The 17,414-nt window shown below is 38.2% G+C and overlaps 2 protein-coding genes across 9 annotated transcripts; both read right to left on the reverse strand.

Moving 5' to 3' along the window:
• Window positions 1-107: 107 nt before the first annotated feature.
• LOC112569300 (deleted in malignant brain tumors 1 protein-like) lies at window positions 108-9,895 on the reverse strand. 5 transcript variants are annotated; one of them, XM_025247057.1, is made up of 16 exons: window positions 9,688-9,894; window positions 8,097-8,245; window positions 7,380-7,546; window positions 6,968-7,115; window positions 6,532-6,704; window positions 6,098-6,245; window positions 5,762-5,922; window positions 5,400-5,547; window positions 5,024-5,196; window positions 4,737-4,884; window positions 4,185-4,357; window positions 3,283-3,437; window positions 2,738-2,910; window positions 2,049-2,351; window positions 1,321-1,650; window positions 108-225 (listed from the first exon to the last, which is right to left on the reverse strand). In XM_025247057.1, exons 1-12 carry the CDS (start codon window positions 9,745-9,747, stop codon window positions 3,376-3,378), a joined length of 1,710 nt encoding a protein of 569 aa, XP_025102842.1. In that variant the 5' UTR covers window positions 9,748-9,894; the 3' UTR covers window positions 108-225; window positions 1,321-1,650; window positions 2,049-2,351; window positions 2,738-2,910; window positions 3,283-3,375. The 5 variants fall into 5 exon arrangements, with proteins under 5 accessions (XP_025102842.1, XP_025102844.1, XP_025102845.1 ...); XM_025247059.1 differs by having other exon boundaries at window positions 132-1,650; window positions 5,771-5,922; window positions 9,688-9,895; XM_025247060.1 differs by having other exon boundaries at window positions 132-1,650; window positions 4,181-4,357; window positions 9,688-9,895.
• Window positions 9,896-10,595: 700 nt separating this feature from the next.
• On the reverse strand, window positions 10,596-15,927 carry LOC112569327 (carcinoembryonic antigen-related cell adhesion molecule 2-like). Of its 4 annotated transcripts, XR_003100373.1 has the most exons (9): window positions 15,554-15,927; window positions 15,129-15,314; window positions 14,667-14,842; window positions 14,245-14,532; window positions 13,489-13,797; window positions 12,733-13,040; window positions 11,954-12,273; window positions 11,435-11,536; window positions 10,596-11,093 (listed from the first exon to the last, which is right to left on the reverse strand). XR_003100373.1 is itself a non-coding variant. In XM_025247101.1 (8 exons), exons 3-6 carry the CDS (start codon window positions 14,782-14,784, stop codon window positions 12,889-12,891), a joined length of 867 nt encoding a protein of 288 aa, XP_025102886.1. In that variant the 5' UTR covers window positions 14,785-14,842; window positions 15,129-15,314; window positions 15,554-15,927; the 3' UTR covers window positions 10,596-11,536; window positions 11,954-12,273; window positions 12,733-12,888. The 4 variants fall into 4 exon arrangements, 3 of the variants coding, with proteins under 3 accessions (XP_025102886.1, XP_025102887.1, XP_025102885.1); XM_025247101.1 differs by having other exon boundaries at window positions 10,596-11,536; XM_025247102.1 differs by having other exon boundaries at window positions 11,435-12,273.
• Window positions 15,928-17,414: the final 1,487 nt, after the last annotated feature.

Raw genomic sequence — 17,414 nt, forward strand, 5'->3', positions numbered from 1 at the left:
TTAGAAATCTGTAACGGAGGATATTTCACTACACCCAGGACGTTCTGGAAACTCTGGCCTCAGAATTCATAAAACTATCATTTTCCGCACACGCGCGCGCACACACACACACATGTGCAATCAGAAGAAAGTTGAAAGGACTTCATTTTATTATCGTCTAAACTGGTATAGATGAAGTGATAGCGGAAAATTCTCTTTTTAACACCGCTCTCCATACGCATGATTCTGTAATAAATAAAACACTTAAATCGTTGAGTCATCGATAATGAATAGAATGAACATTTGAACCTACATGTGTGCGCGTGTGTCTACCTTCTGTTTGTGTCTTTGTGTGTGCGTGTGTGGCAGTCTAAACATTAAACATCCTTCCCATTATGCTAAATCAGTCATTGGTAATTTAGTTGAAATAATGTATTATGTACTAGCATTATTCACATATAATAGTTCAGAAACTTCTTCAAAAATTGGCAAATCCTTCGATATTTCATTTATACCTTATTTCTTAATAACCCATGATGCAGTACTCTTTTGGGGAGAGAAAAAACATGAGTAGCAAATTTACCTTTAATAAAAATTTAAGCAGAACTGTCTCGAAAAGTTCGTTAGCCGTGGCAGCTCTGTTTCGGATTTTATCTAAGCAGAGTTTATCGGAGAACTTAATTTTAAAATTCCGAACATTCCGAAATATCACGCACAGACAATAAAAATGTCTAAGAAAACACGTTTAAGTAATAAAATTGTTATTGATAAATCAAACTGAAGTTCAAAACGAAAACTTTCGTGATCAACGTTGCGTTTAATTTTTTTTATCCAGTGAAAAATATTTATACAGATTTTTTTAAATATGTCAACAGAATGTATATTATTATCACAAGCAGGCTTCTTTGTATATATATATTAAAGATGGCAGAACTTTAACAGCTGTTTACTATTAGCAACATAAGGAATATCTGAATCTCTTCTTACATCTATTCAAGGTGACAGTACTTACCAAAATGTCGGCAGAATGCTGGCTGCACAGGTTTGACTTTTGTCACGACCGTGCCTACAACCTCAGATCAGACGCACACCTAAGGGCACAGACAACTCGTCTCACCCTTCGCATTTCAGCAATTCGTGGATTACTTCCCTTCTCTAGTACCTGGCGCTACTGCCTGGCGGTAGCGAAAAGTGGACGGTCGGCGGCAAGTAAAGAAGCATCAACCATGATCATGAGCTTATGTGCCATGGATGTGTAGTGAGATCTGAGTAGTGTGCACTGTAACGCAGTGAACATAAGTAATATTTCTCTTATCTTTTTTATGCTTCACCTGTACTTACCTTTACGTTTAAGTGAAAAATTAAATGAAGTCTCTCCAAGGCTGTTTTTGAAGTCAATCTGGTAAAGGCTTTGATCAATTTAATCACATTAACTGTTGTTATGTTGCAGGTGACAGAGGCAGGTGCAAACTGCCGTGCAGCACATGACACGTGAATTCTGTCGTCAACCGATGAGCGTTCATGACTGTTGTTGACGGTTGATCCGTGCCTTACCTTGCTTTGTATCTGTGGAGTAGGATATCCTGTCATTTCAAATGTGAGATTGCCTTGATGATTCTGAATTTTCATAAACGGCAATCGTCCGTCAAAATCGTTTTATTTTGGGAGCACCTGCATACAATATGGAGAAATAAAAACAAACAGTTCACTGAAAGTTACTCGTAAGAAAAATTTTAAAAAGAAAAGCAAATTTTTTTAAAGTAAACTAGTCGCAGATTTATAATTAATGTATGTGTGTATCGTCTGTTTACTAATAATAATTTAGTAGAACTGGCATCCAAGATCTACTCAAAGTCTGTCGACAAGCTTCCGGTCGATCATAAAAACCCTTTTCTCTTACAATGAGATATTATAAATAATGAGAAACTTTGAGATCTATCTCCATTAGCGCTAAAAATAATCCCCACTTTCAACACACATGTAATTACCGGCCATTTAAAAAAGATAAACCTGTCTAAGACCTAAGCTTCTTTTTTGATCACATCGCATGCTTTTCAGTAAGTACCTACACGGCACAAGAAGCCGGATGTTGCTTAGTCCCACACCGTTGTCCACTTCACATCTATAGTCGGCCGAATCTTCACATTGAACATCTTTAAACATCATCACCACTATTCCTCGTCCTCCCATCGACGACAATTCGTCCAGAGGGCGCTCTTTCAAAACAAGATTGTTAGCGCCATTGACGAGGAGCATCCTGGGAGTAGGTCTCCCATGTGCCTCGCATATCATGTACACGCTGGAGTTCTCAGTTACAGTCACTGATGGTGTGTCTTCCCCATTCAGAGTGAGTCTCAGAATAGATGGTGGATCTGAAATCAGAATGATATTTCTTTTCTTTTTAAAGCAAAATACAACTCCTGATGATGATGATGATGCCTTATGTTACACGTTTACTTAATGCAAGTATTTATCTTAATTATATGATTTTCAACATCTACTTATTCCGAAAATATATATTAAATTAAATACGTTCTACTATATATCTTATTTCGATGTATCAGTCTCGGCTTTGAGCCATAGATTGTTATTGTATATTTTAATTCCTTCAGTTCATTCGCTGTAGTTAGGAAGTAAGTCGTTGCACTAGGTTAGAGTAGGGAAACCAATGATAAGCGTCTTGTAACCAAAGTTAGAAAGCCGTTTACGCGAACGACAGACAGAATAAAGGATGGAAGAGAATTCTAAAATCGCTTACAGTCGCCACAGATGACCCCAAATTCTTGTGCATCACACAGGACTGGGATGTTTTCAACTTTTTGTAGGCAAGCAAACATGTTGGCTTTGTTCCCTGAGCAGTTAAAATCAACCATCACGACGAGTCCTTGTGTAGCACCAAATAATGACACATCAGCAGTTGTTGCTGTGCTTCTGACAAAGAAATGTTGTTTTTTTTTTAAGGGAATGGTTTAATTTTTTTAACTGAGTTTTAATTTACCGTATGATATATTGTGTGACTGCATAATAAAGAAAAAAAAACAATATGCTAGACTTAGGACAGACCACACAGTCACAGATTTAGCTTTGACCCTCATGACATTAATTAAAAAGTGATTATTTTATTACAAAATGCTTCAAGTTTCTTTTAAAGACTTTCGCCGAGCGTTTGATATAGTTCTGATAAACAAACATGGCAAAATACTACAACAAAAAAAAAAACAGTAATAAGAGAATTGCTAACTCTTAAAGGTCTGTAGAATTTATTCATTCACTAACTCATTTATCTGTTTTAATAAAACTTACGAATTAAAACCAAAATGTCTGCAAATGACTTTAGCATCGTCATTGATGAAGCTTGTGCTGCACAGTGAATACCACTCACTTTCCAGTCGCATCTCAACACGACCCACGCCATAATGTGTTGCCATGACTACCAGCCAGACGAAAATCGCCAGTTTCTGACATAAATAGTTCATGTCTTCACGTGTTAAAACTACTGTTTACATTATAATAAATAAAAATAAATACAAAACTTGTAAAGCGCGTATTCACAGTGACAAGCAGCATGCTCTTATCGCCTCAGAACAAGAGCGAGACATGGACAGCATACGAGAGACAGGAAAACAAATAACATATGAACTAAGACAGAATAAACAACAGTACTAATGATGATAAAACAAGTACAGAAGACACAAAAAGAAACCAAATAACAGGAACTCAATTATTCCCCTTTGCTCTGTATAAATCCTAGATTTTTTTATAATTAATTTTGGCTGGCGGAGAATTTTTTTTTTTTAATTCTTGAAATTCTTGAAACATTTAAATGAGCTCTTCTGGTGATGTAAAGGCATAGGATGGTCGCTGCACTATGCGCTAGTTTTAATAACCAGGGCGACATTGTTTTAAAGGTGGCGCACACATGAGGAGATGAAGTAAAAACCTCTTATTGGTTCGTAAACAGAACACTTTGTTGTATGCATGGTTTCTTGCACCAAAGTTACAAACTATACTCATAAAAATGTTAATTAAAATATTTAAATTTCAGTCACAATATTAAAATATATTTCTGCTATCTTTTCAACTAGCTTCTCAGTTTAATTTTTCTCGGTGCATCCATTAGTGCTATAAATAAAGGACCTGGTGGCAAACTCACCAAGATTACTTATCTAAATTAATCTGAAACATTGTCAAACAAGACTACGTACGGGCTTTGCATATGAGTCCGATGTCCCTGCCAGCACCGCACCTGTGATTGTATAGACTGCTATAGTTACACTGAACCAGACTAGTTTCTGTTCCTTGGCAGTCCAGGTCACCGAACAGGACGGTGCTGTCACGATCTCCGAATACAAATGAATTCACGGCGAATATGTCAGGGCTGAAAATCACAAAACAGATATCTGTAATCAGCTATTGTCATTGAAGTTATTACACAGCATTAAAAAAATAATAACTCATTTATAAAAATTAAACTAATTGTTTTTATGAGTCTACATTAAATGTACTTAAGTCTTTTTTCTTGCATCTGTCTACTAACATCCCCAGGCATGTTTCTTCTTTTGCAGAGACATTTCTGCCAAAATTCAATCAGTTAACTAATCAATCTTGATTAAACATATAACCTTAAAATTAGTTTTAAAAGAACACCTAAGAATTAATCTACCTTTAGTTCAAAACTCAATAACCCTTATCTGAAGATATACGCTTCGTCTTAGACGACAAAAAGAGACGAGTGTTTTGTGCATCACGTGACTCACCTGTCGAAGCCCAGCATCCTACAGCCAACCCTCGCCTCCTTGTATCCGAAGCTCGTGTCGCACACTGAGCTCCATGTTCCGCTGTACAAGATCTCAAGACGACCTGACCACGTGTTTCCGGCTGTTAACCGAGGTGTGAAGTGTTCACCTAGGACAGGGAAGGAGTTTAAAGCTGAAACTCGACTCGGATGGCGACCATCAGCACGATAACAAAATTTTGTTGTGGTATGAAGACGGGAACAAAATATAAATTTAGAATGTTAGGAGATTCAAGATTTGGATCTTACGAATGTTGCAGATAACAGCGATGTCGTCAGTGTGTCCACAGTCTTCATCCCGGAGTCCATTGTGTGTACATTGCAGTAGACTAGTCTCAGAGCCTGCGCACCTGACATTAGCCAGACGAAGTGTTCCAGACCCTCTGCCGTATGTAACTGAATAGACACGGACAGCCCCAGGACTGTCCAAGATATCGAAAAAAAAAATACACACACACAATCTTGAAGGCAGTAGAACAACTTATACAACCTCAGAACTTTTTTAAGATAAGTTCGTGTGTGCTAAGCTGATGTGGAGACATTGTTACCTGAGGCCAACAGAATACAACTGCAGTCAACAACTTAATTAAAACAATAAAAAACAATAAAACTGTGAACACAATACCTGTCAAAGGCAAACATCCTGCAGACCACCTGTGCCTCTTTCGGCCCAAAGCTTCCGTCACACATGGATCGCCATTTTCCGTGGTAGAAAATTTCCAGGCGGCCTGACCAGGGATTTCCATTCACTAAGCGTAGTGTTAATTCCGGAGCTAGAAAGGAAATTATTTTTGTAATGTTTGCTATTTTTATTAAACAAGATGTTGAGAAAGCAGTTTAAATTTACAACCAAAATTTTATGATGCTCTCCCTTTGACAGGAACATTCACATCTTTAAAATAATATAAGAGTAAGAAAGTACCCTTTCTCTCTTTCTCACACACACACACGGACGCAATATAAAAGAGAAGAAATACACAGACTTACGAACATTACAGGAGATGCTGACGGCCCGAGACTGTTGACAGTCCCGAGGGGAGAAGCCGCCATGTTGGCAGTCGGTCAGACTTGCCTCTGTGCCGTTACATGTGACGTTACCATAGAAAACTGTTCCTGAGCTGTTGTCATGGGTAAGTGATGTCACATTGCTGCAACCATCGACAACAACAGACACGCTAGACGTTAATGAAGAAAGGAAAATCCTCTAATTCCATCTTCAAAAAATGATTAGCATAGAAACAAATAAAACAGAACCGATTTTGTTTAGAGCACAAAGTCTAGTTTTAGTACATTAGAGATAGTCTGGTTGCAGCATTGTCTCACCTGTCGAAGCCAAGCATCCTGCAGGCTACCTGTGTCTCCTGTAGACCGAAATCTTCGTCGCACATTGCTCCCCAAGTTCCGTTATTCAAAACCTCCAACCGACCTGAAGACGTGTTACCTCCCACGAGACGAGCTGTTAGCTGGCCAGCTGTAATATATATAATGGAAAGTATAACGATACTTATATAAAATATAATGCAAGTGCTTTTTACCGATATTATTTATCCATGTCAACAATTTGCATTATTAATACGCTTCCTTACTTTGAAAAAAAAAATACTGTTATGTCTTTCTCTCCCTTGAAATAGTTTGTTGTCATAATCGAGTCCCAAAACTGATAAGAAGGATGGATATAACATTCCTTTTCTTCTTATTTTTATTATTGTGGTATAATTTACACATTAAAATGACATAAAATAAAATCCTTTTCTTACGAATGTTACATATTACACCGACGTCCATTGAGTGATTGCAGCTGTCGGTGATGGTCCCGCTCCCTTGGCACTCTGACAGTTTGGATTCTGTACCTGTGCACTTTAACCTCTTCGACAGGATGCTACCTGAACCCTCACCGAACAGGTCTGAAGTCACACTTACGGCCCCAGGACTACCAAAGAAAATAAATTTACTAAATCACAGATACAATCTAGCATCAAACTACGGCACACACACAAATAGATACATCTTTCACATGTACGTACATTTATTAGTTATTTTGGAGAAAAAGGAGAGTCAATAGTACACCAGCATAAGTTACCGTTAAACTAATGTCCACCCACTTGTTGACCGGGAAAGTCCGCGGATTTGGAAAATATTATATATATTTAAAAAAAATAGAATCTAAAGTTATTTTTAATGCATCTTGTGCACCTGTTCAAACCAAGCATCCTGCAGACCACCTGCGCTTCGTTGTTTCCGAATTCACGGTCACACACTGTGTTCCATACTCCGACTTCCAGAACCTCTAAACGTCCAGACCAGTGAGCTCCATTCACTAAACGAGGTGTCATCTCTCCAGCTAAAGATAACACATGAATACCTTTTGTCAACAAAAAATTTAGCGCCTTATCAAAATGAAATGATCAAAATATTAATGCCTGATTAAGAGAATAACAAACACTGGCTTATAAGATTTTAGTTTCTGTGTAAAAGATGGTTGATGAGCATATATGAGAGAATTATTTGCATGAGCTTTAAGAACTTTTAGGTTAAGCAACAAAACAAACAAAAACCACAGAAAAGAGAAATAAAAAAAATAAATAAATACAAAAGTCTGCCTCACGGGAATCACAGATGACGCCTACATCCATCCAGTGTTCACAGTGGTGAACACCACCGCGTTCACAGTCTGACAGTCTCAGTTCATACCCTGTGCAGGACAACTCAGTTCGCAGAATTGAGCCCGAACCTTCTCCGTACAGGTCTGATCTCACACTGACTGCTCTCTCGCTGTCGGAAAGGCAAAAGTACAGTGCCCCAAGGTACATATACCCCAAACAAACTGAGTTTAAGGGATCGGCTTGGTGCGACTTTGAATTTCTCACTGAGCTTCATGCTAGAGTCACGGGTTTGATTCCCGCGACAGTAATATGTTAAACATTTTAAATTTTGAAATTGAAATGATAGATATTTTATTCTGCTCATTTATTGGTTATGAATATCTTTTGATTTTTTAAAAAATATTTTTAAAGATCGGATATTTTAAGCTAGGTGTAGGTTGTGACTGAAGTCATAACAGCCTGCTATTGAACGCTGACCACACACTTTGACCCTCACGCTTTTTGATTTTTCTTTTTACTTTGTCAACATAATAGATATACACAACATAATCTCGGTTTTCTGTCACAAAAAAACTTGACTTGGCTATTTATATTTATATTTTTGTTGAAATTTGCAAAGTACGAAAACTTAAGTGGGACGAAATGTTCACATGGAAACATTATGTGTTCGGATAAATATTAAATAAAAAGGACCAATAATAATTCAGTATATAACTCACCTGCTGAAACCAAGATCTCTGCAGACAACCATCAGGTCGCTGTTATCAAAACAGGGTTTGCAAATTGTTTTCCATTTTCCGTTGTCAAAAACTTCTAAACGTCCAGACCACGCCGTCCCATTAACCAGACGTGGTATCATCTGTCCAGCTTTTAAAAAAAAAGTATTGCCGTCTATTTTTAGCATATGTCAAACCATGAAATTTTTGTTTTCTTTCTTTTTTTTTTTTTTGCTTTTGCTTTTGTTTTTTGTTTGTTTTTTGTTTGTTTATTTTTTGGTTTTTTTGGTTTTTTGTTTTTGTTTTTATTTTAATGAAGAATAGGAAGATATCACTAAGAAATTATTTTTCCCTCAGCGTGTTTGTAATATGTGTATATGTAACTTGCAAGCGTGGGTTGGATATCAAACAAAATGTTAACTACAAATAGCTACATCAGTGGGGAAAAAAAGACTTATGATATGTTTACACGTGCATGAGAGAAGTGCCTAGAGGAAAACATCGTCTCGAAAGTCTGACTGCTTCATCTCCAGAGGCGATCAAAAGGTCAAAGGTTGATTCCAGTGTTGACTTAGTTTCAGAAGACTAAAGAGAACGACACAACCCACGGTTTTGTCCTTGCTTATACTTTGCGAGTATGCGTAGAATGTATGGGTTTTTTCTTTTCTTTATTCTTTGTGGTATTTTTGATTTTGGATAGCATTAGCCTTCAAACTAAACTTACATGGTATAGATAACAAAGGTGGTTGGAATGCGAACAAATATTCAAGCTGAGATCAAAACGATTTTGTTAATTATATGCTTTGTGTTCCTGAAGATAAAAAATAGAGAAGTTAAAAAGAAACGTAAAAGCATACCTGCGCAAACTCGAAAAAAGCGATTAAAATGGGGACTTAATTATTCGCAATACTTCAGGATTAGAGTTGTGTCCTATCATCATCACAAATAATTTTGCTGTGTTGTATTCCTGATATCTAGGCCTGCATTACTCGTGGGGTCCATCGTTTCAAAATGTCGCTGGTTGTATGAAATATTCATTAAGACACATTCTTACTTCCAGGGTTAGGCTCGGGATCACAGAAAAGCTCATTTCCTGAGGAAGTACGCAATTTAAAACTGAGGTTAAATTAGTGGGTCCCTATAAATAGCTGGTGATTGATGTTGTGAAGATTCAATGTCACCTGATGAGTTGTGTGACATATTGACCCAAACTTTAAATCCGAGCTCACTAGATTTCCGGATATTATTATTATTAATAAAATCCTGTCTGGATGAAAGCGAACTAAATACTACAAACCAATCTATAGTCCACCACTAAAATGAACATAACCGCCAACAAACCGATGACACAATACAAAAAATTAAGACTTTGATGTATAATGTTTCAACATGATTTACTAGGTCAGTGGCTTTCAACTAATACCATGACAACACAAAGCAGAGTGGTCGTGTTTTCAGTTTCATGCAATCAGAAATCCCTATTTTCATATGTAAAGACCACTTCAACCTACCTTTACCTACATCGCTTTAAGTGAGTGACAAATGTGTTCTGACATGTGGTATAATATTAGTATAATTATGTGCATGCACTCACAAAACCTGGAATCAAGAGAGCAAACACAAAGTAAGACTTCATGTATGGACACATCGTCATGTCAGATGTGTAGACACAGGACCATGTGGGCAGTCCAGAATGCGGATGCGGAAACCGTGGCGTGGAGACCAGAGATATGTCTTCGTGGAGCTCAGCCTCGCTTTGGCCGGCAAGTCAAGGAGTCTCTTGAGTGGCATTGGTTGCACGTGTGTGTGTGTGTGTTCACCCGTGTGTGTCTTTATGTTCGTGGCATCCTTGTTTACTCTCGCCTAGCTTTGATGTTATCGTTGTGGTCTGGCAAGCCAGGAAGAGCGGTCGCGAGAGGTCAGCAACACCGGATGAGGGCTACGCGCCAGTGACAGTGTCGCTGATTTTGAACTAATGACATCTCGATACCCAGGTCGCAAAGATTTAGAGACAGAAAGAGACTGAAAACTGTTCTAACACTGCTTAGAGTACACTCTCGTTACTCAAAGGCTGAGCAATCGAATTGCACAGAGGTATTTAGGGAATAAATGAAAATTAAAGACGTGGATCTTTGACATGGTAAGGTAAATTCGAGGTAATTTCGCACTTTGAGGGAACAGGTAGTAGGGAGGAAACCTGACCATCCGGAGAAAAACCCCGTCACTTACAGAGTGTCCCGAGGCAAGATCTGAACCCAAGATCTTTCACTGCAGTCTGTCCATGATAAGATGATATTTCATTAACCCTAATTAAAGACTGGAGTAGCTCTTTCTTGCTGTTCTATATTTCTAAATTTTTATTTGTTTTAATGACAATATGTGTACACTTACTTAACTGCCAGCTCTCTCTCTCTCTCTTCCTCTCTCATCCCACTCCCTCGACTTTCGTCATGTTCACCGCGTACTTATCACTCTTCTACCCATACACAATCAAAAACTGGCTACATTTGTAAAATAATTTATTTTCAAATATTCAGCACCGACGGCATAAAATCATTTGGCCCCAGCAGAAAAAGGGTTCAAAAGAATTCAGGTACTGTTTCCAATAGTGACCACCAAGTGCGGACTTGGATCTGCAAGAAAAAAACAAACAGCAACCAAAAATATCCACAAAGATAACGCATTCAGCTTCACATGAGTCTCAAGCTTATCTCATTTTCATCTCAAGCAAGACAGGAAGGCAAACAGAACTATCAGCAGGATATCAAGTCTCCACTTGTTCACATGGCAGACACAATCTAATATCTCTCAAAGGCAGTTCGCTAACAAATCCTCCACCAGAGTTGGCACGCCTTATTATTTTTTTTTTTTAGGCATCTTGTTGTTGTTGACCATCTTAACGCTAGCTTCGCCCATCCTTCGCAAAAATAACCGGTTACTAGATTACATCTGCTATTCACAGGAAAGAGCAAGCGGACCTTCGCTCCATACGATCAAATCCTGAAACGACACAGTCCTTATTTTTTCACACTTAAATATAAATTACTTCTGCATTGGTCTTGTATCAAAGAATAAACTATTTCTGAATAAGATTTGTCTTAATGTTAACGAGTATACAGTTCATACAGAAGTTCTTCTCACGATAAGAAATAAACAGTTGCTAGAGAGGGTTTGAGTTCATTTTAAGAAATAAATTGTTACAAAACAGGAGATCATGATTGTTCATGCTGTGTTCACACTAGTGAATACACTGTTATGATTTTACTAACAGTAGAATAAAAAAAAATGTGTTCAAACATTAGTCCGATAGATGATTGGTAGAAATACTTTCTGCAGCTTACCTTTGTCCCCGGCAAACGACGAGGCGCCATTGTTGATGGTGTTTACTATCGTCAGCTTGATGCTATCTCCGTCTCGAGCCAAAACCAATTTCTCGCCGATGTCTATACTATAAACTGAGGCTCAATCGAAATATATATCGATGTAGTAAAGAGATGCACATCCTTCAAGTACATTCACATACTAGTATAGTATCCATTATATATACTCATACTCATTAATTATTTTAATTACTCACTTACCTTATGAATTGTCCTCTTTTCCAAAATAAAAAAAAATGAGGAAAAAATGTAGAAACATCAGCAGGTATGAGTAGCGGACCGGGTTGAAAAACACCCAAACTTCTTTCGGAGTTTTCTGAGTGCACCGACCTGCTTTTGAATCATCCAAACTCGGAAGGGCGGGGGAGGGAAGGAATAGTGGACGTGAATGTGGACTAATTCATAGTTGTACGTGTTTTTAATGATGATAACATAAACAATCCTGTTGCCTGTAAAACCAAGCACTAGTCTTATACTCACCTATATGTCTACCTGTGAAATTAAAAGTCAAGTCTCCGAGGTGGTTGCTGAAAACAATCTGGTAGACGTCGCCATCAGTGACATTGACGACAGCGATGTTACAGGTAAGCAAAGCAGGTGCAACAGTTGTCGCAGCACAGGTAACGTTTATTCGGTCCTCTAGCAAACCTCGACCGTGTCGTTCACGTCTGCTCCATAAATCGCCATGGATTTCACATAAGGTTGTGGGTATGCGACCATTTCCAAAGTGAGAGACCCTCGAAAATTAACAACGTCAACATAGACAATTTTTTCTTCTCTGTTTCGTGCTCTCGGAGCACCTGCATGACAAGAAGAAAGAAAAAAAAAATGAGAAAAAATAAAATCAGTAGTAATTGTTCTCTGGGTAGAGGAATAAAAGAAGTGAACAGAGAGAGAAAAGGTGAAGCGTTGGAAAAGTGTAAAACACAAGATTATTAATAAGTATTGTCATTAATAAGTGTTATTAAAATAGGTTGTTGTTAATGTTTTATTAATGTGTGGTATTAAGTGTTATGAATATGTTTAATTCTTCAAAAGACGAAATCCAATTAAAAAATTAAATCCTGTACATATATAATTCTTTCTTCTTTCTTTCTTTTATTGTGTATTTCTATTTTTTAACTTTTCAATATTAATTTCTATTTTTTTATGTTTTTATTTACATTTATAATGTTTAATTTTACAAACTGTACATTTCGCACATTGGTATAGGGTCAGTGCCAGGGAGGTGTTGTATACCAACTTTCCCCAGTACTTACATGGCACAAAAAGCTTGAGAGTTCTTCTGTCCTGTCCTGCTCGGTTGTCCGCCTCACACCTGTAGGTACCCGAGTTCTCGCACTGCATGTCATGCATGACAAAAACTATTTTTCCTGTTCTGTCACTAGGTTGTAGATCATCTTCAAGAATTCTGCTCAGTTCACGGCTGTTTGAGTCGCTTTGAGGATCATGCTAGGTGTGGGCCTCCCAGCAGCCTCACATGACAAGCTCACATTGGAGTTCTCGTCAACCATCATCGTCGTATTGTGTTCATCATTGGCAGTGAAGCTTAACACAGCGGGCGGCTCTGATGTTTAATGAAAACAATTAAGAAACTTAAATTAGCATGCAGAAATTTTTAATACAAATCTTACTCTTGCTATCTGTCCGTTCAGTCCGTTTATTTATCCACTTTTTTGTGAGTCATACCCCTCCTCTCTTTAGTTTCATTGTTTTTAATTCATTCCTGAATTTTCCACTTAATTTCTGTCTCCAGACATCTCATATGACAATGTGTGTAAAAATCCTTTTTTTTTTTTTTTCTGTTCTGGTAATTTCAAGTTTCGGTGAGTACATTCACATATTACACATTTTTATTTCATTCAATCATTCCTTATTTATCATTAATTCATTCATATGGTCTGAACATTCAAGGCAGTCGTGACAAGTCACAACATCGTGCCCAGGCTGTCCTGCAAATTAAGACTGTCGACAGCTTATCGTCTGACACTTTCATTAAAAACTATATTATTTACCTTGAACGATGACAGTGAACAGGTAAGATGATGACAAAGGCAGACGACTGTCGCTTTCATCATGTATGGTTGTTGACACAGTACACCTGTAACGGCAATCGTGTTTCGACACATGTGCTGATAGTATCTGCAGCTTTTTGCTGTTTGAAATGTATTTTTCCGACCATTGGAACAGGGCAGGGATGGGGTTGCTTTCAGCTTCACAGACCAGGTTAACATTCTGACCCTTAGTGATGTAGCAAGTATTTGATGGCGATGCATGTGGCTCACACGTAGAAGTATCAGACAAAATCCTGATGACAGGTTTGTCTAAAAAGAATGTATATATATATGATGCTGCATAAAGATTTCACTATCAATGAAAGAATTATTCTACTTAGTAATCTATTGTGTTCTTACATTCATTCATCTATATAATTATATATAGCTACTTGTATCTTCTTATCAACTATCACAAATTAATCTGGATATTTGCAAAATATACATGAGATAACCAAATAAAGCTCCTGGTCAAAACTTTTCAAATATCTGTCCTCACATGAAAAATGCGTTGCAAATAAATGACAGTTTTTCTTGTAGAATATGTGAAAATATGATACAACATATGTAACATCGATGTCATATGAAATGTTTTATTGATAGCACATGTTTATATTAGACATGAATAAATAAAATATATAATTCCCTTCATAAACAGTGTAACATGGGAATTATTGTTATTTATTGCTAAAGAAAATATGTTGCATGCTCGCTTACAGTAAACCTGCATTGTGATTGGGTCACTAGACACAACCTCTCTGCGACCATCTTTGATGTAGGTGGCACCACACTTCACTCGGCGTTTACTGTGAGCTCTGGTCACGTTGTCAAAGATCAGGTATTTCCCATAAGGACGACCACCTGCAGTCTCTGGCCAGGTGTAGTTGGCTTCTAACTCAATTTGTCTTGTGCTTTCACACTTTAAACTAACATTCGTTCCCTCAAACGGGGGAAAAGCTTCGTTTGTGCCGTTGTTCTCCAGGAGGATATAAAGGCCAGGGTTTGCTGAAACGTGAAGAGCGAAGAAATGTTATTAGGAATATCTCAAGGAAAAACAATTAATGAGGAAGTTTTCAGTAGAATATTTAATTAACACATCACTCATTTTTAAGAAATGCTATTAAAGAAATTTTTCTTACAATCGCTGCAGATCACACCGAATTCTCTTGATTTGGGGCACGAGGGGAAGTAGCCAGTTATCCTTTGGGTGCAAGCGATAATATTCGCTTCATCACCTGCACAGTTACTGTCAGTCATCCAGTGTCCAATTCCTTTTTCGCCAAATAAGGATGCAGGAATAAGCACAGCCCCACTTCTGAGGAAGGAAAATATCCTTACATTCCATATCCAGAGAGATATATACTGTTTCATTTACTTGGTCATTTTTACCTTATTTTAATCAGGCGATGATGCGGATGATGATGATGAGGAGGAGGAGGAGGAGGAGGAGGATATCAACACTCTTTTAAAAAAATCACAAATGTGTTAAAAACTCTAGAAGAATTATCAGCTAATAAAAAAAAATCTGCTACAGGTAGCCGGGTAATAAAGCACAAACGCGCGTGCGCGAAGAGTAAACAATGCCATAAAGGAAAACTCACGATGGATGACGAAGCTGTCTGCAGATAACTTTGGCAGTGCTTGTAGCAGAGTACGTATTGCCACATACTGCATTCCATTTTCGTTCAAGAATTCTTTCCCATTAATCGTGATGGGTCCACTAAGCATCTCAAAGCGCCCCATGGCGAGGCTGGTGCGCAGAGTGCCAGTCAGGCGGTATTCCGCATCTAATTTCATTAAAAAAATTTCATGGAGTACCGCAATATTGTAAGTGTTTATCTCAGTAAACATCCTGCAATCTAGTTTATGAACCTTCCATGGGATGTGATAGATACCTCAAGATGATCACTACCAATGATACGGGGATATCCCGACTTGTCTACGAAGTTCTCTCAATACAAATTCACACCCATAATCAAAATTAAAATACGAATCGATGAAATTAAATTTAAATTTAAAAACATACCAAGTTCACAGCTTAAACCCACGTCATTATTGTGAGTGCAGGTGTGGTTGTAGAAGCCACTGTGTTTACAATGAGCTAAGCTGGTCTCTGTACCATCACAGTCCAGGTCGCTAAATAAAATACTGGCTTCATCTGCACCCTTAAGGAGCGGAGCCACAGAGAGGGCTAAAGCGTAAGAGCTGCAAGAAATTAGTCACAGAACCGTTCAGACAGAGCCATTATCCCACTTATACTGACAAATAAATATAAAGACAAATATAAAGACAAAACAACACTGTCATTCAACACAGCGATAAGAACTGTACAACTATAAAAACAACTTTTTTTAAAATTTAAAACGTACTTAATTATAATAATGAAATGTTCATCGGGAAACAAACCTGCGTATCTGAAGCATCCTGCAAGCTACCTTACCTCAGCCTGGTCAAAGCCACGGTCACATACTGTGCTCCATGTTCCATTATACAAGACCTCCAGAAGGCCCGACCACTTGTTTCCTTTCACAAGACGTAGAGTCAGCTCTCCAGCTACAGCAATGAAGGTAGTAAATGTATGTTTGAGTGTGAGAAGTAAGACTGAGGTAAGTGGCTTTTCCAGACATTAAACTGTAGCAACAATCTGTGTATATCATGTTGTCTGATGAGCGAGTATTTGGTTTGTCATTATTATCTAATGCTTTGGGAGAAAGAGTGATTAGAAGAAAAAACAAAATATGCAAAAAGTGTTTACGGATGTTGCAGATGACTCCGACGTCTTTCGAGTGATCACAGTTATGCTTGTAGAAACCTTGGTGTCCACAATCCGCCAGACTCGTCTCAGTTCCCTCGCAGTTTACCTGGTCCAGCAGAATGGTACCCGAACCTTCCCCGTACATGTTAGACGCCACACTTACAGCCCCAGGGCTGCGAGAATCAAGAAAAGACTAGGAGAATGTTTTCCAGTCATCACTTGATGTGGGGCTCGTCATCACGATGATAGCTCACCTTCCTTTTCATTACCTTCAATCAATCGCTCTCTCTCTCTCTTCTATCGATATTGAAACTGGATCATTAAAGAGTATGATATCGTAGTTCATCTCCCATACACCAAAGAGAAAGAATATTCAGCAATCACCTGTTGAAGCCCAACATTCTACAGACCACCTGCGCTTCCTCTTTGCCAAAGTCGTCGTCGCACACCGTACCCCATGACCCGTTGTAGGAGACTTCAAGGCGGCCTGACCATTCTGTCCTGCCGACCAGCCGCACTGTCAACTGTCCGGCTGGTTTTTCAAAAAAACGAGTAATGACTCAAAGAACTCTCACCCTCTTAATAAGTAAATTATTTTCTCCACTAACGAACACAAAAAAAGCCCAAAACTCCCTCTTGTATCTTAGGGTGTATATACACATAAACCCACACACATCAGTGTAAGAACTCGAGCTCTCGCTACTCCTGTACAGTCTGTTAATGAGGATATTTCATTAATTATTCAGTGCATGTGGCTCATGGCTAGGCTACTGTGTATGTTTGGTTGAAATGAGTGAAAACTTTCCACTCCTTCTGTGTAGTTCTCGTCCCTCGGGAGGAAAGGTGTTGACAGTAGCAGACGACAAATGTTTCCCGCCAGCTCACAGTTAACGGTGGAAGAGTCAGACCCAGGCAGAACGTGCAGGACTCTTTCACGCATTAATCTAAAATTCATTCTTCGCTTTCATCGGTTTACTTGTTTCATCTACTCAATATCTTAAATTACTAACTTCTCTTTGCTTTAAAATGGCTCTTTCTCCATGCTAATGAAGATTAATCGTGAAGCTCGTAGAAGATGGCGACAGTGATAGACCGCTACAAACCAAGCCAGATAGAGGCTTATCTCCCCTAC

This window comes from Pomacea canaliculata, linkage group LG7 (genome assembly GCF_003073045.1).
Source record: "Pomacea canaliculata isolate SZHN2017 linkage group LG7, ASM307304v1, whole genome shotgun sequence".
NCBI lineage: Eukaryota > Metazoa > Mollusca > Gastropoda > Architaenioglossa > Ampullariidae > Pomacea > Pomacea canaliculata.